The 22,737-nt window shown below is 38.6% G+C and overlaps 1 protein-coding gene across 1 annotated transcript in view; it reads left to right on the top strand.

The window, feature by feature from the left end:
• The window catches only part of ZNF804B (zinc finger protein 804B), a 514,544-nt gene that overhangs the window by 486,339 nt on the left and 5,468 nt on the right, over positions 1-22,737 (top strand). The window contains exon 3 of the mRNA XM_090287872.1: positions 18,444-18,574. Coding sequence (XP_090143998.1) covers positions 18,444-18,574 — 131 coding nt within the window. The remainder of the gene's footprint in view (positions 1-18,443; positions 18,575-22,737) is intronic.

Here is a 22,737-nt window from a genome sequence, read left to right as displayed (position 1 = left end):
GTATCTTTCTAGAAATTCGTCCATTTGTTCTAGATTGTCAAATTTCTTGTCATACAGTTGTCTGAAGTAATTTCTAACTATCATTTGTATTTCTGTGGTATCAGTCGTGATTTCTCCTCTTTCATTTCAGATTTTCTTTATTTGTGTCTTCTTTCTTTTTTTCTTGATTAGACTGGCTAGTGGCTTGTCGATTTTGTTGATTTTTTCGAAGAACCAGCTCCTAGTTTTGTTGATCTTTTGGATTGTTTGTTTAGTCTCTATGTCATTTAGTTCTACTCTGATCTTGATGATTTCGTTCCTTCTTCTTGCCCTAGGCTTTGTTTGTTGATGTTGTTTTAGTTCTTGTAGCTTTATGGTTAGGTTTTTTATTTGAGATTCTTTTGTCCTTTTCAGATATGCCTGTATTGCTATGAACTTCCCTCTCAGGACTGCTTTTGCTGTGTCCCACAGGTTTTCGGCTGTTGTGTGCTCATTATCATTAGTTTCTAGAAATTTCTTGATTTCTTCTTTGATGTAATTGTTAACCCATTCATTATTTAATAGCATGTTATTCAATCTCCATGAGTTTGGGTGTCTTTGATTTTTTTCTCTGAGGTTGATTTCTAGTTTCAAGGCATTGTGATCTGAAAAGATGCTTGATATGATTTCAATTTTCTTGAATTTGTTGAGGCTTGTTTTGTGACCTATCATGTGGTCTATCTTTGAAAATGTCCCATGTGCACTTGAAAAGAATGTATATTTTGCTTCTTCGGGGTGAAAAGTTCTATATATATCAGTTAGGTCCATGTGGTTTAGTGTGTTGTTCAATGCCTGTATATCCTTGGTGTTTCTTTGCTTTGATGCTCTGTCTATTGTTGATAATGGAGTGTTGAAGTTCCCTACTATGAGTGTGTTGTTGTTGATATCCTTTTTGTGGTCTTCTAGTATTTGCTTTATGTATTTGGGTGCTCCTATGTTGGGTGCATATATGTTTATCAAAGTCAAATCTTCTTGATGGATTGTTCCTTTAAGTATTATGAAATGTCCTTCTTTGTCTCTTTTTATTGTCCTTGCTTTGAAATCCATTTTGTCTCATATGAGGACTGCTACCCCGGCTTTTTTTTCTGGTCCGTTTGCTTGGAATATTTTTTAGATCCCTTTACTTTCAGTCTGTGTAAATCTTTTGTTTTGAGGTGTGTTTCTTGTAGACAGCAAATATGTGGGTCCTGTTTTCTTATCCATTCCGTTACCCTATGTCTTTTAATTGGAGCATTTAATCCATTTACATTTAAGGTTATTATTGACCTGTATTTATTCATTTCCCTTTGTACCTCTGTTCCTCTCCTCTCTTGTTCTTCTTTTTTCTTAGAACACTCCCTTTAGCATCTCTTGCAATGCTGATTTGGTGGAGATGTATTCTTTCAGTCTTCCTTTGTCTAAGAAACTCCTTATTTCACCTTCTATTTTGAATGAGAGCCTTGCTGGGTAGAGTATTCTTGGTTGTAGGCCTTTGTTTTTCATTGCTTGAAATATTTTTGACCATTCCCTTCTGGCTTGTAATGTTTCTGTTGAGAAATCAGTTGATAGCCTTATTGGAGCTCCCTTGTATGTTATTTGCTGTTTTTCTCTTGCTGCTTTTAGGATTCTCTCTTTGTCTTGGAATGTTGCCATTTTAACTATGATGTGCCTTGGAGTGGGTTTTTGGGGGTTCCTCTTCATTGGAACTCTCTGTGCTTCCTGAACTTGTATAACTTTTTCTCTCATCAGGTTCGGAAAATTTTCTGTCACTATTTCTCCTATCAGTTTTTCAATTCCATGGTCCTTTTCTTCTCCCTCTCTAATTCCTATGATCCTGATATTATTTTTTCTCATGCTATCCTGTAATTCGCTTACATCTTGTTCATATTTTTTCAATCTTTTTTCATTTTGCTGTATTGTCTGGGAGTTTTTCTCTACATTATCTTCTAACTCACTAATCCGATCCTCTGCTTCGTTTAGTCTGCTTTTGACTGATTCTACTGTGTTTTTCAGTTCAGAGATTGCATTCTTAAGTTCTTCCTGGTTCTTGTTAACAGTTTCTATGTCTTTTTTTATGCTGGTGTAGTTCTCTGCAAATTCTCTGTAATTTTCTTGGAGCTGCTGGTAACTTCCTTGGAGGTTGTCATAGTTGATTTTAAGGATGTCTAGTATATTGACCTTCTTTACCACCATTGTTTTGAATTCCATGTCTGACATTTGGGCTATGTCTATTTCATCTATCTCTCTTTCTAAGGATTCCTCTTTTCTCTTCATTGAGGGGTTATTTTTGCATCTTACCATGTTGGATTCTTTTTGTTTGTTTTTATTTATCTTTATTTATTTTTGTGTCACCACGGCCTGTGCGTGACAAACACATTCTTCAAGTGCAAAGAGATCCACCAGGTGTCATGGAGGCACCCCCGCTCCCGCCACTGGCACCAGCTTGACCTTGTCATCACCAGAAGAACGGATATTGGCAGCACCCTCCTCACCCGCAGCTACCACAGTGCAGACTGCGACACAGACCATGCCCTCGTGGTAAGCAAGGTGCGCATAATGCCGAAGAGGTTGCACCACTCCAAGATGAAGGGTCGCCCACGCATCAACACCAGTTGTGCCAGCAACCCAGTTAAGACCCAGCAATTCATCAACAGGATGGAAGATGCACTCAGCGAGGGAATGGCGGCAGACGACATTATCGAATCCAATTGGTCACGTATCCGCGACGCCATATACCACTCCGCCATTACTGCTTACGGGAAGAAAGAGTGGAAGAATGCTGACTGGTACGAGGCTCACTGGGAAGAAATGGAACCCGTGATCGAGGCTAAGAGGAAGGCCCTACTGGCTTACAGGGCCACGCCCACTCCCAGTACACTTCAAGCTCTACGGGCTGCCAGGAACAAAGTCCAGAAGACCGCCCGCCACTGTGCCAACACCTATTGGCTAAACCTGTGCAGAACCATGCAGGAAGCTGCCGATATAGGCAACGCACGAGGAATGTATGAGGGTATCAAGAAGGCAACAGGCCCAATCCCCTCCAAGATCGCCCCCCTTAAGTCCAAGACAGGTGAGGTCATCACTGACCAGGAACAGCAAATGCGGCGGTGGACCGAGCACTACCTCGAGCTGTACGCAACGAAGAACACCGTAACAGACACTGCTCTTAACGCCATCCCAGACCTACCAGTCATGGAGGAGCTAGACACCCCACCTACTGCGGCAGAGCTCGGCAAAGCCATCGACTGCCTCGCTTGCGGGAAAGCACCAGGAAGCGACGGAATCCCTCCAGAAATCCTAAAGAGCGGGAAACCAGTCCTGCTACAGCCGCTCCACCATCTACTCTGTCTCTGCTGGAAGGAGGGTTACATCCCCCAGGATATGAGAGACGCCAACATTATCAGCATGTACAAGAACAAAGGAGACCGCAGTGACTGCAACAACTACCGGGGCATCTCTCTCCTCAGCGTCGTCAGCAAAGTATTCGCCTGGGTCACTCTTGCCCGCCTGCAGACCCTTGCTTCCTGCATCTACCCAGAGTCCCAGTGTGGCTTCAGAGCTGGCCGATCAACAGTGGACATGATCTTCTCCCTACGCCAGCTGCAGGAGAAGTGTCACGAGCAGCATAAACCACTCTACCTCGCCTTTATCGGCCTCACGAAGGCGTTTGATCTGGTCAGTCGAAGCGGACTCTTCAGCTTGCTATGGAAGATTGGCTGTCCACCACATCTGCTTGCTGTGGTCATGTCCTTTCACGACAACATGCACAGCACGGTGTCCTACAACGGCGCAACCTCTGAGGCCTTCCCAGTCAGCAGCGGAGTAAAGCAGGGCTGCGTCCTCGCGCCTACGCTGTTCGGAATCTTCTTCTCCATGCTCCTCCAATACGCCTTTAAGGACTGCAGCGAGGGTGTCTTCATTCACACCAGATCTGATGGCAAGCTCTACAACCTGGCCCGTCTACGAGCCAAGACCAAAGTCAAAGAGGTGCTCATCCGTGAGATGCTCTTCGCCGATGACGCAGCCTTGACATCACACTCCGAAGAGGGACTCCAGCAGCTAGTCACTTGCCTTTCCCACGCATGCAAGGAGTTCGGACTAGCCATCAGCCTGACGAAGACGAACGTTATGGCTCAAGGCACGGGGACTCCCCCATGCATCACCATCGACGGATACACCCTGGAGGTTGTCAACGACTTCACTTACCTCGGGTCCACCATCTCGAGCTCTCTGTCAGTTGACTTGGATGTCAACCGGAGAATTGCCAGGGCAGCCACAGTTATGGCCAAACTGAACCGGCGAGTGTGGAACAATTCCAGCCTCACTGAGAAAACCAGACTGCGCATCTACCAAGCCTGCGTACTCAGCACTCTCCTCTATGGCAGCGAGATGTGGACCACCTACGCAAGGCACGAAAGGAAACTCAACAGCTTCCACATGAGGTGCCTGCGACGCGTCCTGCATGTCGCCTGGCAGGATAAGATCCCCAACACCGAGGTGCTGAAGCGAGCCAACATGAGCAGTTTGCATGCAGTTCTTAGTGAGAGACGCCTCAGGTGGCTCGGCCATGTCTAAAGAATGGATGCAGGCCGTATTCCCAAATACCTCCTCTACAGCGAGCTAGCAGAAGGCCAGAGGATGACAGGGCGCCCAAAACTGCGGTTCAAAGACATCTGCAAAAAGGATATGACACAATGCTCCATCAATCTCAACACATGGGAAGTTCAAGCAGACGACCGCCTAGCCTGGAGGCTCACGGTCAGACAAGGTACGTCACGCGCAGAGGCTGCGCGCAACGAGGAGGCGGTCCAGAAAAGATCGAGGTGGAAGCAGCGTCAACAGCAGCAACAACAGCCATCTGCCTTCACCTGTAACAAGTGCGGCAGGGATTGTCACTCCCGAGTCGGACTGCACAGCCATTCTCAGCGGTGCAGATAGACTCTCAAGAAGCTATGCCATCGTCTCTCGAGACGGACGGCTGCCGATGATTTATTTGTTTTTTTGGGGGGGTAGTCTGCTTTGACTTCCCTCCTTTGTGGTGTGAGATTCTTTATCGAAGATGTGGGGGTTTCAGTGTTGCAGTCTCTTTGATATCCTGAGCCTGATGTTCTTGAGTTACCCTTTATGTCCTTTGTTTATGCTGTTTGGTTATATTTCAGATGTTCTTTGATAGGATCTTCCTTCTGGCTAGTTGGTTGAGAGTCACTCTATCCACTTTGTCTTGAGTTCTTTTGTGGATATGCTGTTAAAAACATAAGCACATAGCCCAGGCAGGAGACCCACGCCCTCAAAAAGTATCCCTCACTCTATCCTGCTATCGTCAGCCAACGAGCCCGTATTAATATAAATGTAAAGAGATTAGAGCTTTTATACTATAAGAAGAATAGATAAGAGTTGTTTTGGGGGAGAAAAAATATAATTTTTGATAGAGGGGGTGATAGATTAATAATATTTGAGACTGTGCAAGCCAGTAGGCAATATTTACATTGTATGTTAATAAAAATAGAGGAAAAGGATAGAAAAATGCATAATATAGTAAGAAAGTGGGATTGTATTGTATTGGGTTTATATAGTAATTATATTCTATTATTTAGAGTGATGGGGGGCTAAACTAGACACAAAAATGAATAAACAACGATTGAAGAGAAAGGATGAGAAGGAGAGGTTATATGCAACACATTAGAGATAAAGTTTGTTATTCTTTTTGGAAGGGGAGAAAAAAAAACAACACCCCCCCAAAAAAACCCCAAGGAAATAGAATAAAGAAAAGAAGAAAGAAAAGAAAAAATATAGAAGAAAGAAAGTAGAGAGAACAAAATTGAAAAATAAATACCCCCCAAAAAAAACCCAAGAAAAGAGAAGAAAAAAAAGAATAAAGAAAGAAAGAAAGAAAGAAAAGAAAGAATTAAGAAGAAAGAATGAAAGAGGAAAGGGAGAAAAAAAATTTAAAAAAAAAAGAAAAAAGCGATGTTTTTACTCCGTTTTAGCCTTGGTGTGTCGCCTTCTTTTTCTGTGTCCGCAGCTGGTCTAGTGTGGGGGTTCAGAGGTTCTTGTTTCTTGCAGCACTGGTGTGCGCCCAAGGTTGCCACAATGGTGTGCGCCCGCGGTTGCCCGCACGGCGCGCTCCCTTGCAGCTCACTGGAGCCAGTTGAGGTGCCCTTGCGCACTAGCCCCTGCGTACTCGAGCGGCCCCGAGAGTTTGCCTCGCGGTTGGAGCCTATTGTTGCTGGGCCGAGGTGTTTCTGTGTTCACGCTGAGGTGTCCCTGTTCGCGTCCCTGCACGCACGGGCGGCCCGAGAGCTTTCCCTGGGATTGGCGCCTATTGTCCTCTGGCTGAGGTGTCTTTGCGCTCGCGCGCCGCCCGTGCCCTTAGTCCCGCTGAGCCTAGCTCCGGGAGTTGGTCTCTCGCCTCTTAGAGCAGGGCAGTGGACACTTGTGCTCAGTGGAAGCGAGCGTCTGTGAGTCGCTGCTGCCCGCTGTTCCTGTGCTGCAGCCACCCGCCTTCCCTCACCCATCTGGGCGGGCACGAACAGAGCCTGCGCTACTGGTCTGCTTTCCGGCCCGGTGCCCGGCGCCCACGGGAGCTGTCTAGGGGTATCTGCGCACGGTCCTCTGCGTGTTCAGTGGGCCCTCCCTGTGCCCGTAGGGGCACTGATCTTATGTCCATTGGGGAGTGTCCGAGGGATGCCTGGACTCACGGCCTCGCGCACCTGGGCCAGTGAGTGAGAGCACTTCCCTATGTGCACCCCCGTGACCCAAGGGGAGGGTTGGGGAGTGGATGAGCGCGCCTCTGCACCTGCGCTCCTCAAGAATGGCCTACCACCCCCAAACTTTCCTCCCCTCTCCACCGTCCACTAGAGAAAAATATAAAGGAGAATTATGTTCTCACTTGCCCGGCAGCACGCTTTCTCCTGTCCTTCAGCGCCAATGCCACTTGGTCGAGTCCCGTCTCTGCCAGCGGGCAGAGATCCGCTCTCCTCCCGACTCCTCTCCGGGGCAGCCTGTGGTCGCCAAAAAGCCTTTGTGTGCTTCCCGCTGCAGCTCGGGCAGCTGCCCCAATCAGGAATCCCGTTTTCGTCCCCTTTTCCTCCACTATCCTCACTAAACAGGTTGTTCCCAGATGGATTTTCTCTAATCCAGCAGTGCCTTGGCTCCACTCCTGCCACTATCCAGCTGCTCACTGAGATGTTCTGTCTGCAATTAGCCCAAACTGGAGACGGGTCTCCGGAGCCTGAAACCGCAACCTCTCCTCACTCCTCCACCATCTTAAATGCCTTATTCCATTTTAGTTGTATCTTCATGATATTTATTAGCGATTTAAATGTGAAAGCAGATAGAATAATTCATAAAGAAAGAAATGGAAAGAACCTCATGATCTCTTCACCAAGGCCAAGAACGCCACCCTATACCTTGCCTGTATCTCGCTCTGCTCTTATTTCAACTCTTGTAATCCTTATTTTGATTTTACTTTTACTCATAATTGTGAATTTTAAGTTTTATCTGCTTAAAATAGCCTCATCTCAAGTGTTAAAAACTGTTATATCATGTGACTGGTCTTGAGGAGGTAAAATTTTGAGGCCACTAATTCCTCAGACACTGAGCTTGATCAATTTTTCTCTTACTCAAATATTTTGTAAGGCAACAAAAACAGCAAAAGTAATGCAGTAGACTCTCACTTTTTAAGTTTTAATTCAGCTAATTTCAGTAGTGAGGGTAAGGAAGAGACATATTTAAAGGAATACAATATAATACAGCTTATAGACATGGTTATAACTTGGTTGTCATTCCCCCAAAGAAGCTATTACAGGCAATTTAAGTTGTGGTTAGAAACAAGGATTCAAGAATTAGACAGTGTTGGTTTTTATTTATATATATATATATATATATATATATATATATATATATATATATATATATATTGCAGTAAGCTTAATTCCATCAATACTACAAGGAACAGCTTTTGTTCAGATGTGTAAGTACATCTGAGGGATACATTTCTAGAAGGGGAATTGCTGAGTCAGGGGGGATCATACATATAGAAGTATAATTACTACTGCCAAATTACCCCCTGGAGGGATTGCATCAGTTCATACTTCCACCAATAGTGAATGAATGAGCTGTTTCCTTATACACGCAATACTACTGGGTATTATATTGTAAAATATTCTAACATTAATAGTTTGAAAAGTGAAGAAATGAGGCTCCTCAATGATTGTATTATATTCTTCATAAATGAGGTTGTTTCATTTTTAAAAAGGCAAAATGAATCTAAGCCACTTTAGTGCTTCTGTATTTCAACTTAAAAGTTTTATGTAATAAACATGTTTGGAGATATAAAATATGCTAGTAATTATGCATATAGTGCTAGAAAAAGTACAGGCATAACTAAAATTATTATTTGTTGTAACAATAATTTTAAAATAGTGAATAACAGTTATCAAATTTATAAGTCGTTTAAATCCTGGTGAAATTGTATACAAATATTATAGATTTGCATAAAGACATTTATGCTATATTCTGCTTAATTTATTTATTTTACTGAAAAATCTAAGAATGGCTAATTTTAAAAAATGTGAGTTAATGCTTTGAAAATTGAAGATTTATAAAGTATCTTGCCACTTCAAATTAAAGTACAAATTTTATCTTAATAGTAATCCATTTATTTGGAATAGTTTTCCAAGAAGTATTTGCAATCACTAAATGAAAGAACATATGAAAAGCTATTTTTGGGTAGAAATAGCTATGAATATTTATAAAGTTTTCAAATATTTTAATCTTAAAATAATACATTTTCTAGCACATTATTTTTTTTCAAAGAGGCAGTAATTATTGAGAAAATAACTAAAGTAAACTTACAGAAAATTGTTAAAAACAGTAAGTTTTTAACCTATATTTTTTGTAAAGAAACAATAAAATAAGTGTAGGAAATTTAAAACATCGAAAATAAATTCTGTTATTAAAAAATGAATAAACAGACTTCCAGCCAAGATGGAGGCTTAGACGGACACGCTAGGTGTCCCTCTACAACTAGAGAGGAATACAACTACTTCAAAACAAAGGATAACTAGAAATTCCAGAAAATAAAACTACACGGAAGTCCAACATATGAAGTTATAAACCAGCGGTGCCATTTGGGCAGGTAAGAGTTAAAGAGGGCAGTGCTGTTTGCGGTCGCACCTGGAGCGGCGGGCGGCGAGGAATCCCGGCTGCGCAAGCCCCTGGCGGTGCGTGACTCCGGCGCTGGGGAGAGCGGCCGCCGCATCGCCTTGAACAGTGAGGCCCAGGGGGACGGGAGGACGGATCCCGGTCGCCTAGCTGAATAACTGTGTGAATCCATCTTGGACCCCCGCCCCCAAAGAAAGCACCACAGGGCTGCGAAATAGGTCGTGGACAGGCAGGCGCCGGTCGCTGATTTGTGACGCCAAATGGCGCCGGTCGCTGGGTCATTACGAGTACACAGGCACTGCCCCGGACAGCCGGCCCAAGAAAACAAAACGCATCTGTCAAAATGAGGCAGACAACTATAGAAATCCCGGTGACACAACTCACCAGGCAGCAGATAGAGAACCTGACAGATGAACAGATAAGAAACCTGTCAGAGGCTCAGTTCTGGGCCATTGTTATCAGGTGGCTTACAGAATTCACAAAAGAGCAGGAAAAAGATAAGAAAGAAGCGAAAAAATTTCATAACGAAAGGAACAAAACCGCATACGAGATAGAAGGTGAGAAAAAACCCAGAGTTCATTTCAACAAACTGGAATATGGAGAAGGAACAAGCAGTCAACCAATGCAGAGAGAGGAAATGGGAAGCAACAATGAGAGGATCAGAAACCTCTGGGACAGCTATAAAAGACCCAACATAAGAATCATTGGTTTGCCAGAGAATGAGGAAGATGAACTAGAACTTGAAAAATTGAGTGAAAATATAATAAAGGAGAACTTCCCAGACTTGGGGAAGGGAATAGACTTGCAGGTCCAGGAAGCAAGGAGAGTTCCCAAGAGACTGGACTCAGGGAGAACCACTCCAAGACACATTATAATCAAAATGTCAAAAATTAAAGATAAAGAGAGAATCTTAAAAGCAGAAAGAGAGAAGAAAAGCATTATGTACAAAGGGGTCCCAATTAGACTATCAGCTGACTTCTCAAGGGAGACCCTACAGGCAAGAAGGGACTGGCAAGAAATATTCAAAGTAATGAAAATCCAAAACCTACAACCACGAATACTCTATCCAGCGAAATTGTCATTCAGAATAGAAGGACAGAGAAAGTGTTTCCAGGACAAAATAAAACTGAAAGAGTTCATTAGATCCAAACCACTGTTATATGAGATGTTAAAGGGACTGGTTTAGAAAAACAGAAGCTAGGGAGATGAAACAAAGACAAACTAAATAGACAACGAGAGTGGAAAAGGAACTGTGGGTACGGGAAGCATATTGGGGGGAGGTCAACAGGGAGGGGGAATAGGGAAAGGGAGGGAGATGATATAGGAATTGGGGATCAAGGTAGGAGGGAATGGAATAGACGGAGAGAGGTTGGGAGGAACTGTATGCACAACTAATGGACATAATCTAAAAGGGGGGGGACAACTGGAGGGAGGGGGGCCACCGGGTGGAGGGGAGCAGAGGGAAGGGAAATTGGCACAAATGTAATATTTTAATCAATAAAACACATTAAATCTGAAAAAAAAAGAATAAAAATCTAGGTTATTTAAGGACATAAAGAAATCAAAAATCAAATTAAGGGAGAAAATGCTTGCACTGCCTTGCCTAAAATCCATTTTTTTCTCAAGTAAATACTCAACTAAAATCTCAGTTTTCTATGCTCTTGTGATTAACAATGATGCATGTGACATGTTTCCCACAATGCGCTTAACAAAAGGAGTTTTACTTTTGAAAAGCAAGAGAGAATAAAAGTGTTTTAAAAGACTACTTATCAGTTTTATTTGGTAGATATCCAAAACCAGTAAGTATTTTTAGTGTTATTCAATTATTTTTATTTTTGGAACATCCAGACACTCTTGAGTTTGTATCTGGTATTGCAGCTGACTTGAATCCTGACCATAATAGCTAAAGGATGGAAGGATTTGGATAACTTCTGAGAAGCAATGGGAAAACTAGAGTTGCCTATTTACCATTTTGGGACTTCTCAGGAGACCGTGGGCTTTGGAAGTGGTGGCTTGCCTCGGACACACATCTTAAGCACCTAAGTATATGCCCCATCCTCAGCCATGGAGGTGTCCAAGGCTAGTTGAGTTATGAAGAAATTTCTTTTACATGAACCACATGTCTAGATGGTCCTATACTCTAGAAATACCCCCAAATCAGTGCTAAGGCAGTGTAGTCTTCAGGCTGGACTGTATCCCTCCTGAACATTGGACTCAGCCAGTTAAGGGATTCCCAGCAAAATGAGCCCAGCAAAATCGCTCTAGGTTCTGATTATCACAGCACAGTGGGCTGCCCAGAGCAATTAGTTTTAGAGTCCAGCAATTTATATTTCAGCACGTGTGAGATGAATTCTCCAGATTCGGTTGTAAAGTATTTAACTTAGCACTTATGAAGAAGAGGATGGAGGCAGAGTATCATTTGTTTCTTATGCATTCTCAGCTTGCTTGTGGAGTGATTGGATCTTGGAGCAGGGAATCCCATCAGAGGGAATATGCTCAGATGCTTTCATTCTAGAACAGGGCAGCAAAATCATCCTGGTTAGTACCTCCAACTATAACTTCTAAGATGGGAAACTTTTAAACAATATTTTCATCATCATCGGCAGCCGTCCGTCTCGAGAGACGATGGTGTAGCTTCTTAAGAGTCTATCTGCACCGCCGAGAATGGTTGTGCAGTCCGACTCGGGAGTGACACGGTATCTGTCTCCTCCCGTGTTGAATCGACATCTTGCGATGACGCTGGAGTGTCCTCTCCAGTGAAGCTGAAGCTACAGAACCTGGACAGGGTGATATGGAGGGTCTGCTGTTGCCCATGCAGCAGACCCCCCCTCTCTTCACAGCTGAAGGATCCAAGGGAAAGACGGAGTCAATACAGCTTGGCTTCAGGTGCGTCGCAGGAGTTGCCGGTGTTGACTACAACGTCAAACCGCCTTAGGGACTCCAGCTCCGGATTTTCTGTCGGGGTTTACTCCCTTAGCCTTTCCCCTGAAGAGGTATGCCGCAAGGCAACGGAGGTTTTTTGGAATCAGAATTTTCCTTCTCTGATGTGCCCTGACTGGAAGATCGAACCAGCAACACTTAGCTCGCAGGCCGACGCTCAATCCACTGAGCCAAACCAGCCAGGGCTGAAATTATGCCACTGGAGTTTAGTTCATTTCATTACCTATGTTTATATAGCTATCAGGTCACATGAAAGATAATGACATACAAAATAGCAGAAAATATGGACGGTCCTATTTCAACATAGAGAATTTTTCTGAGAAATTACAAAGACTTCTTATTTAATTTTCATATCTTGATCATATTGTCTAAATTATACCCTATGCTGTTCTAGATCATTATGATCTAGACATGTCTTCCAAATCACTTGATAATAACATTTCCAAACAATGAACAATATCCCAAAATAGATAGACTTTAAATTTCACAAACTGAAACTATTATAAATGTCTAGAATTTTACGTATTTTTTCTGACTCTATCTACTCTTAAAAATATTAGACATTCTGTTTAAATTCACAGTTCTTTTCTTCCTCTCTCCTTTGGTGCTGATCAAGTCATTTAACCTCTATATGTTTGTTTCTTCATATCTAAACAAGGTTAATCATTTTGACCTTTTGTATTGGGGTTTTGCTGTGCTGTGAAGAAAAATATTAATGCCTGCAAAAGTACCCTGGGACCTATGGATAAAAGTGCAGGATGGAAGGAATTATTTTGTTTAAGAATGGAAAAATAACTACACTTGAGTAGATTCACTTCACATGTGTGTCTTATTTCAGTGAACTTGAACAGAGAGAGGTCACTGGAGTGGGCAGATGTTCACATGCATGTTCTGACTGGTAAGCAATAATGTCAGGAACACATAGAAGCTCCCTGACCTGATCAATTTGCCTCTTCATTTATTTATTCACAGCTGAAATCCACTTGCAATGCAAGGGGACAAGCATTCTTGTTGGCAGATAGGGAAATCAAATTTACTTAGTTTGTGCTTTTAAAATGAACCTGAGGAGAAAATTAAATTCCAAATATTTCATAATTGTGTTTTAGCAAATATATCTTCATAAACTGTCTTTCATTTATTGCTGAGAGAGGATAAAATTCATTGTGAAAGCTTGACCCCGACATCATCCCTTTATTGCATTGATTTTGATTTTGGCAAAGACCATGATCAGGAGAACATCTGCTCTGCCATTCTCCTTTAAATGCCTCTAAGAAATACAAGGACATGACCTAGATGTCCCTATTTCTCTCTAGGAAGTACTAAATCTCTGCTCTTCTACTCTCTTTTCTGACTGATATCCATTTATATAGTATAATATTAATACCTGAGAGCAAATAAGATTTATCAAAGAAAAGTCTGATAACAAATCATACTTAAATCCAAATTTTATAATTTTCTTCAGTAGTGACATATGATCTTAAACTTATAGAAATTACAAGTGGTTCAATTAAACAGTATAAATTATTCCAGACCAGGGTGAGTCATGTATCCAACATTGCTTTTTTTTTTTTTTTCTGTATTCTTTAGAAAATACTATATTTACCAGCTTTAAAAAACTGCCTGGAATTAAACCACTCAAAATCTCTATTTTCAATAAGACTATGAAATGAAGTGATCCTAATGGCTCCCCATTGCCAGTTAAAAACAGCTCCTATTCATCCTGCTTCCCAAAGTTCCATAAAATTTGACTGTTCTTTGCCTCTAACAGTGGTAACAGTTCATGCTTACCAAGCATTTGCTTTATATCTGGTGCTGTGCTCAGCGTTTTACCTTTCCCAACTCAAATCATTCTAAGAACTCTACAAGCTAAATACAGATAGTTCATAAAATTACAAATGTGTAGACTGAAGTTAGAGGAGATTGAGTACCTTTCTCAGTCTCAAAGCTAGTGAGTGACAAAGACAAGGAACAAATTCAGTCTGATTTTAGAATCCTTCTCTTAAAACCTACATTGTATTGTCTACTTTCCAAACACCTGTGGAAATAATATGCTTTGTTTTTATCCACCTGTTGTTCGGTATTACTCTCTGTCTTCATTCCTCCCTCTAAATTCTTGTACATGTGTGAGGTTACAATTTTTTAAAAAATATATTTGTCTTGAGTTGTTCTCAATAAGAACTGATCTATAGTATACCATCGGAGAACTTTAATTTTTTTTCTAACTGGTTTATTTTTTGTATAAACTAAGATTACTTATAATTATAGCACATGCCATTGTTTAAATATATTTTTGTCAGATCAGGAAAAAAAGTAGACACTTGGGAAAACCCAAGCTAAAATATGAGATGGCAAAAAAATTGACCTCTGAATTCTTAGAAGTTCTCCTAATCTGTCCAGGGTCATACAATTCTCTTTTCATTAAGCAAATGAACTCTTGGAAGGGTCTTTTATAATAGGCATGATCATCTGGTGCAACCTCTTTCAGAAGTACCACATTTGTGATCTTCTTACATTCTTTTCTTTTAAAATTTGTTTTTGTAGTCAACATATAGTTGGAATTTGCTTTTTAAAAATCTAAACTGACACACTCTATCTTTTAATTCCAACATTTAGACCATTTACATTTGACTTGATTTGTGATATATTTATATTTAGTATCTTGCTACAGTTTGTAAAATTGTCCAATATATTCTACCTTCCTTTTTACTTTTTTCTGCCTTCTTTTGGATTGAGTAAATATAATGATTTTCTTCTATCGTCTTTGTTGTTCTGTTGGCTAATCACTTCGTTTTATTGTTTTAATGTTTGTTATAGGGTATCTAACAAACTTCTTAAACTTACCACACTTAATCTATAATTATCAATTGTAAATGTACAAATTCATGTATAGAATAAGACCTTTCAGATTTATGTTATTTCTTCCCTCCTGAACTTTTGCTATCATTGTCAAACATTTTACATAAAAATTTGTTATAAACCCCCAAATCATAGCTATTGTTTTTGTTGAAACAGTCCTGATACACTTTAATAAGAATATGCCTTATTTATTCTGTAGCTAACATTTCTGGTGTTTATCATACTCTTGTATAAATATATTTTTCAATATGGTATTATTTTCCTTTTTGTCCAACAATGTTCTTTAATGTTTCTTACATGTGGATGTGCCACTGTTGAATTCTCTCAGTTTTCCATGTCTGACATATTTATTTCACATTCTTTTTTAAAAAAATATATTTCACTGGGTATAAAATTTTATTTTCACAAGTCTTTAATATGTTTTCATAGAAAATGAAAGATGTTGCTTCATTGTATTCTCACTTGAATCATCTCCAGTAAGAATTATTCTGCCATCTTACTATTTATTTTTCTCTACAGAAATGTCATTTCCAGATATTCTCAAATTTTTCACTCTTTTGCCTGATTTTGAAAAATGTGATTATGATGAGCTTTTGATGTAGTTTTCTTTATATTTCCCATGCTTGAGATTTGTTGAGAGATCCATGGGTATAAAGTTTTCAGAAAATTTGAAAAATTTTCACTCATTTTAGCTGCAAAAATCCCCTCCCCACTTTTCAAGGGCTAATTACATGTCTGTTCAATAGGTCATCATCTCTTCTCTAATTTTTAAACATATGGGATATAGTTGTAACTGGTTTAATTTACTTTTCTGCCAATTTTAAGATCTGCTTAAGTTCTGTATTGGACTTGATTGGTTGATTATAATTTTTTTTTATTTTGGGCTGTGTTTTCCTGGTTCTTTACATGCCTGATAATCTCTGACTGAATATAAGATATCATTGACTTTTCCTTGTTTTTGCTGACACTTTTTGTATTTCTATAAATATTTTTTAATTTGGTTCTGAAACATAGATAAGCTACTTAGTATCAAACGTATTCCTCATTTTTATGACTTGTGCAAATCGAAAGTAGTGCTCCATCTATGGTTAATTATTCTCTACTGAATCAGGACCTCCTTGAATTCTATATTCAATCTCCCTTGAGTTTTCCCTTTTTTTTTTTTTTTTTTTTTTGGTAAGAAATGGCACTATTCCTAACTGCATATGAATGCTAGGCAGTCTTGGTTTTAATTTTTTAGCTGGAGTTTTTCTAGGCACTGTTAATTAGTATGCTGAAAACTTAAGGGGATCTATCTGTAGATCTCTGTTTGTTTTGTGTTTTTCCCCTTCTCTGCAATCTTGAGCACTCATCATTCCCTGCATCAAATCTATGGCTAGATGTCTTTAAGCAAAATGTCTTCCTCCAGGCTTCTGTGTAATTCTTGAAAGCATTTTAACTTTGCTGACTTCCTCAATACAACAAATCTTCACCCCCACCCCCAAGTCTGTCTTAACTTTTCCTCTACATTTCAAAGTATCTGAGGTTCATCCCTACTAAGAAAGTCAATACTATCATATAAGTATCTGTTCACCTATCTCCCTTGAAGGGATTATCGTTGACATTTAAATTGCTACATCTGCATTACATAGTAGAAGTTAAGAATATTCGTTATTGGATGAATGAGACAGAATTCTCAATCATGTCTGTAACTCAGAGAGAGAAATGCAGTCCCCATATCTAGGAGGCTAATGAAAGAAACAGATATTCCTGGAAATTTCAAATAAGAGTCCATTGAGTCAGGTATCAGATATTTTGAGTAAATGAATTAATTCACTCTCATAAGCTGTTCAGGTTTTACATGTTCATGATATCAAATAGTAAATTAATATAACACAGAGTATTTTATATTCAGTAGTAACTGAGAGTTTGTTAAAAACCCTCTTCTCTTTACCAAAGTAGACCTTTCTCTTTGACACAGTTGAACTGCATTTTATGTGGGCTTTTAAATTGCATAGGAAATTTTCTGAAAGGTCATTGTTCATAAAATAAGACTTCATGCCAAGAACTAGATGCACTTGGATGCTCAGGAAGCTAAATAGAAATAAGCCCCCCCCCCCCCCCCGTCTTCTGACCAAGACTATTTTTTTAAGGCTTAGACTCTCTGTTTACCAACTCTAGAAAACTGTTGATCTTTTTTTTTCCCCCCTGATAACATAAGAACCAACCATAATTTTATTTCTTGAAGTTTTCTACTACTTAGAATGCTCTGAAGTTTTTGCCACAATTGAATTCATATTGACTCTACTGTTCTCCCTGTGGCTGTTTCTAGTTCTGTGAAACTCTTGTTTTTTGTGCTCAGAATATTCTTTTTGAAAGACTGGCCTGCCTCCTCCTTCAGATACTTGGCCTAGAAGCAGTTATCTGGTTGCTGCCTCCCACGGGAACGTTCTCTTTAGCGAAGCTAATGATCATTAGAGGTCTGGCCCTTGCTCTGTGGGTGGGAAATAATCTACGACAGCGTTATTACCGCACTTGATCGCTCCGTGATTTTGCTATTCCTGGGAAACATCTTTTATAGTTAATTTGGGAACAAATTAAATGGATGCAGATTTCAAACAGTTTAAAGTCACTTTTTATGGACTAAGAGAGGCTAATCTTCACATACACTCCCAATTCAGGAGTAAGCCCCAGACTTCAAGATATTCATTGGCAGCTGTTTCTCAATTTATTCAATATCATTAGGTGTGCTTAGTGGCAGATTCTGAAGTAGAAATCTAAACAGGTAATGAGTATAATCCAATTTGCATGTTAGCCAATTGCTTTTAGAGAAAGGATTAATTTATAAGGGGGTACATTAATTTAAATCAAGTAAGGCCAATTCTCTATCCTGAGTTTAAATCCTTTGCCCATTTTTGTCCTCCTGGATACAATATAGAAATCTGCATTGGATAAATATCTCCACCAGAAAAAAAAAATGAATTGAGAATCGCCTTCAGAGCTTTGAACTAAATCTTACACAGTAACAGATGCTCTTTACTAAAAAAGCTCATTTCACCCCATGTATTTAACAGCATTGATTTTCATGACTAAGAGTATCTTTTACAAGTGAGAGGGCTGGGAGGGGGGGGTAGTGCGTAGAAGAAAGTACACCCCATGATCTCCTGTCCTTTCATACCCATTCATATAGTGCACATTGATCCCAGTTATTTTGACAAGCACACACATTATTGCAGTTAAGTAGCCTGGGTGGTCCCAGCGAGAACTAGGGTACAGCTTGGTAGCACATTTCTGTAGTGATTGTGACAAGCTTTGATAAATAACCCAGCTGACCACTAAATTTACTTTGAAGCAGAGAACAGCATCAATGGAGAAGGTGCTTTTACTCTCCTGATCCAGAAAGTCACCTCAGCACACAGGACAAAGTGTAGTAAGGAGCATTGTGAAAGAAAAAGAATATATTACTCAGATATAGCACTCTTTCTGTTTTTCTTCTTTGTCCACAGAGACTGAAAGAATTAAAGCAACGGGAATTTGCTCGAAATGTCGCTTCCAAGTCGTGGAAAGATGAGAAGAAACAAGAGAAAGCACTTAAGCGTCTTCATCAGCTGGCTGAGTTGAGGCAGCAGACTGAATGGTAAGAATGAGAGGTATCACAGATTGTTCAAAACTCTTTTCAACCTCTGAGGAAATGTCAATGATAAATTTACTTGGTTTACTGTAACAATATAAACAAGCTGTAATTAATCAACAGATATGTTTGAGGGCAAATGTTTCTAACAGTTAAAGGTTTATAAATTAGTTATTTCGGCATCTGATTTTTTCTGTGCCTAATATCATTAATCTAATGTGCTCCTTAATGAAATGATCCAAGAATGATATACTAGCATGTATTATATTCAGCTGATTCAAATGGACTTATATAGCATTTAAGTAATTAAGTTTTATATAACAATTTTAAAAACCATAAATAACAATGCATCTTTTGGGGGAGGAAATAAATCTCCTGTGCATTCCCTGTACATACCTGAATCTAGAATAAATGGCACTATCATTATCTGTACAAATAAGACATAATTAAATTTACCTTTTAAATTGATAATTATAGCAAGGATACACTAACAGATTCTCACAGTTGAAAAATAGAAGTTTTACATAGTTTACAACTGCAGAATGCTTCAAAGTAATGAGATTGTTACCTGAAATTCAATTAAATTTGCAGATTTTGACTTGTGTTTATATGAATCATAATGAAGGACACCAATGTAGGTAATTAATGTAGTTGACAGCAAGCAACCTGGTGAATTGTGAAATTTATAGCTTTGTGCCAGAATTTAAACCTCTGTTTTTTTAAGCGAAAAGCAATATATGTGCTAAGTGAAATAAGCCAAAGAAAGACAAATACCATATGATTTTATATGTATGTGGAACCTAATGAAGAAAAAAATAAACACAAAAAATAGAAATAGACTCAAAGGTACAGAGAACAGACTGACATCTGTCAGAGGAAAGAAGGGGGTTGAGGAATTAGGTGAAAAATGTGAAGGGATTAAGCAAAAACAAACAAACATATAAAAAACCTTCATAGACAAAGTGAATAGTATGGTGATTATGAGAGGGAAAAGGGGGTGGCGACGGTAGGAGAAGGTAAAGGAGGGTATAAATAATGATGGAAGGAGACTTGACTTTGGGTCATGAACACACAATACGGTATACAGATAATGTTTTATAGAATTTACACTTTAGTCCTTTATCATTTTATTAATCATTGTCACCCTAATAAATTCAACTTAAAAAGCAATATACAATAAACATAGGAGTAAATGACTCAATTATAGTACCATAAAATATTAGACCCTCAGATTTGATTATAAAAATATTTATTTTTAGAATTATGGGTAAAAACACAGTACTCAGCTTGCGTATATTAATGTATTTGTGCATGAGTTATCTTAGGATAATTTAAATTATGAGAATACATCAAATATAATTATGTTATGAGAAATTTGGTATGAAGGGAAAATAAAGGTTGGAAAACCATGTATCCAGGGGTGAAGTTAATGGCAAGATGCCTGCTATGAGGTCACAGAAACTGGACACACATTTGATACTGAGCTTTCTTCTCTAAAACACACTGAGGATCTCATAATATGTTATTCAAAACCATTGTAAATAAGATACTAGACAGTCCTTGTCAAAACAGAGCTTAGAAAAAACATCTAATGATTATAATAGTAGCTCGCGAGAAAAAAAATCTAGAGTAGATGTTAATTCCTGAGTGATTAATTATGAGGTACCCTAAATCAGATTATTTTTTAAAAGAACAAGGCTCACTATACAGAGACACCATTTAGATAGGTCATTTAAGGGCACACAACAGAAAATCCAACTACAGGACATTTATTTACACAATGGAGTTCTACTTGGCCATAAAAAAGAAGAAAATTTTACCCTTTGTGATAGTATGGATGGACCTGGAGAATATTATGTTAAGTGAAATAAGCCAGTCAGAGAAAGAAAAATGCCATATAATTTCACTCATATGTGGAATCTAATGAACAAACTGAACCAGCAAGCAAAACTGAAACAGACTCATAAAGAGAAGATGACAGCTAGTGTGGGGTGGGGGGTTAGCGGGTGGAGGGAGGAATTGAACAAAAGGAAGAAGGACTCATGGACCTGGACAAGTGTGCTGATTGCTGGGATGCAGAGGGATAAGGGGACTAAATAATAATGAGGAAAAACACAATAAAGATTACATTTTTTTAAAAAGAATTTTTTTTCAAAAAATATTCTAAGTTTGCAGAGCTACTCATTATGTCTTCAAAATTATAGCAAATTAAAAGATTTACCCTATTGGGGTTAGCTGTCTCTCAGGAGGAGCTTATTAACTAAACAAATACATACCTAAGCACATCCTCTATAGAGCAGGCAGGCTTTTTAGATCCGACCTGCTCATATTGTGAGGAAAACAATAGGTGTTCAGCTTTCCAGCTACAGAGCCTGAGGCTAGGAAACTTAATTAATTTACTTTTTTAATACCCACCTCTCCTGCCTTCCAGACAATTTTTTTCTGCTTAAGCTGTCTCATGGCCTAAGGGAATTCAGTTAATAGAATTATTAAATATTTTATTTTGGAAGCTGAATTGACAAATGAAAGTAAGAAATAAAATTTAAAATAAATCAACTCTATTACTCCTTTCCCAGGCAGCTTTCTTTATTCTTTATTTCTTTATTCTTCTTTCTTTGTTTCATTATTCCTTGATTGTCCTTTATTCCCATAATGAGTTTCTGAGTAGGATGATGTAGTTAACTGAAGATTCTTTCATGACCCTATGGAAAAGAGAAGTGAGTTTAATAATAGTAAGAATATTTTAATCAGACTGATTTTTAAAATGATGGTGGAAACTATTAATGATCTTATAAGAGGCAGTTAACTGCAGCTATCTCTTGAGTAGTTCAAACCAATTTGGTTTCTCAGCAAAACCAGTTACTGTATGCAGAGAGATTCGAACTGCTATAACTTCTATATGTGTAAGTCTAAGCATAGTGCAGTTAGAGACAATTTTGCAAATTAAAAAAATTGGAGGACCACTGATTCTGAGAATATGAAGTTCTTTAAATAAGAACTGAATAATGTGGGGCATTGGGAAATTATATCACAAAATGAAATCATCTTCTTTTGATATGTTTTATTTCCTGTTTGGAAGGTATACTTTTTGTACAAGAGGGAAGGAAATTATGCATGTATTGAGTTGCTATGAATTAAAATTTTTGGAGATCTATTGGAATGGACAATCTGTTAATAAGAATTAAAAGGCTACTGCTATAGTCACATTTTATTATAAATAAAAAATAATTAGGTAAAAAACACAGACAGAAACTGAAGGAAGTTCTGGAGGAGGGAGTGAAATTATAAATAATGATATAATATACAAATTAAACCTTCAATTATATTATAAGGCATAAACTTGTATTAAAATAATATTACTTAAAACATCACAAGATAAAAAATTAGAATTTTCCAAAATAATAAAAATAAGTTAGATTTAAGATAAGGAAACTCAAATTTATAAAACAATGAGGTCAAAAGTTTAAAGCACAAAAATAAGAGGTACAAAATATTAATAATAATAAAATGTTAAAACTTGTGAGAAAATATAATGATAAATGTACATTGGTTTGTAAAGTGAGGACAAAAATTAAGGACAAGAAAAGCAAAATATAATATAAAAACAATAAGAGAAAAGAGCTTTAAAATGTTTAAAAGTATGTAAAAGAAAGAACCTTGCACATTAAAAAGATAAATGGTAAAATAAAACAGAAATATAGAAAAGAACATTTAGACTAACATAAGTCAAAGCAAGAAAATGCACAAAACACTACCAGCATAATAAGTAAACATATTATTAAGGAAAAAATATAGTGAGAGAATATAAAAATAGTAAAATATCTGCATCATCAGGGAGTCAGGAGGAGTAGAATTATAATATTTATGCACCAAGCTTTTGGAATAATTTCTGCTAAGTTTAGTGCAGATAATATCAGATTGAATCATGTTCCTGGGGAAGGTAACTTAATACAGAAAAATAGCTCCTACTTAATCCAAAGAGCGGCTACAAATATGGAAAAGAATGTCTTTGGCACCAAGGAAAATTCAGTGCTACAGATGTTTCTGCCCCACACCCTTCCACCCCCAAGCTGCAGGCACTTTAAAAGACCAATAATTAAGGAAACCTCTATGCTTCTTACTTTCCTTTATGTTTGAAAGTAATATTCAATGACCCGTGCACCTTAGAA

Source organism: Furipterus horrens, unplaced genomic scaffold (genome assembly GCF_987537825.1).
Source record: "Furipterus horrens unplaced genomic scaffold, mFurHor1.1.pri manual_scaffold_9, whole genome shotgun sequence".
Lineage (NCBI taxonomy): Eukaryota > Metazoa > Chordata > Mammalia > Chiroptera > Furipteridae > Furipterus > Furipterus horrens.
This window is presented reverse-complemented; position numbering and strand designations above follow the sequence as displayed.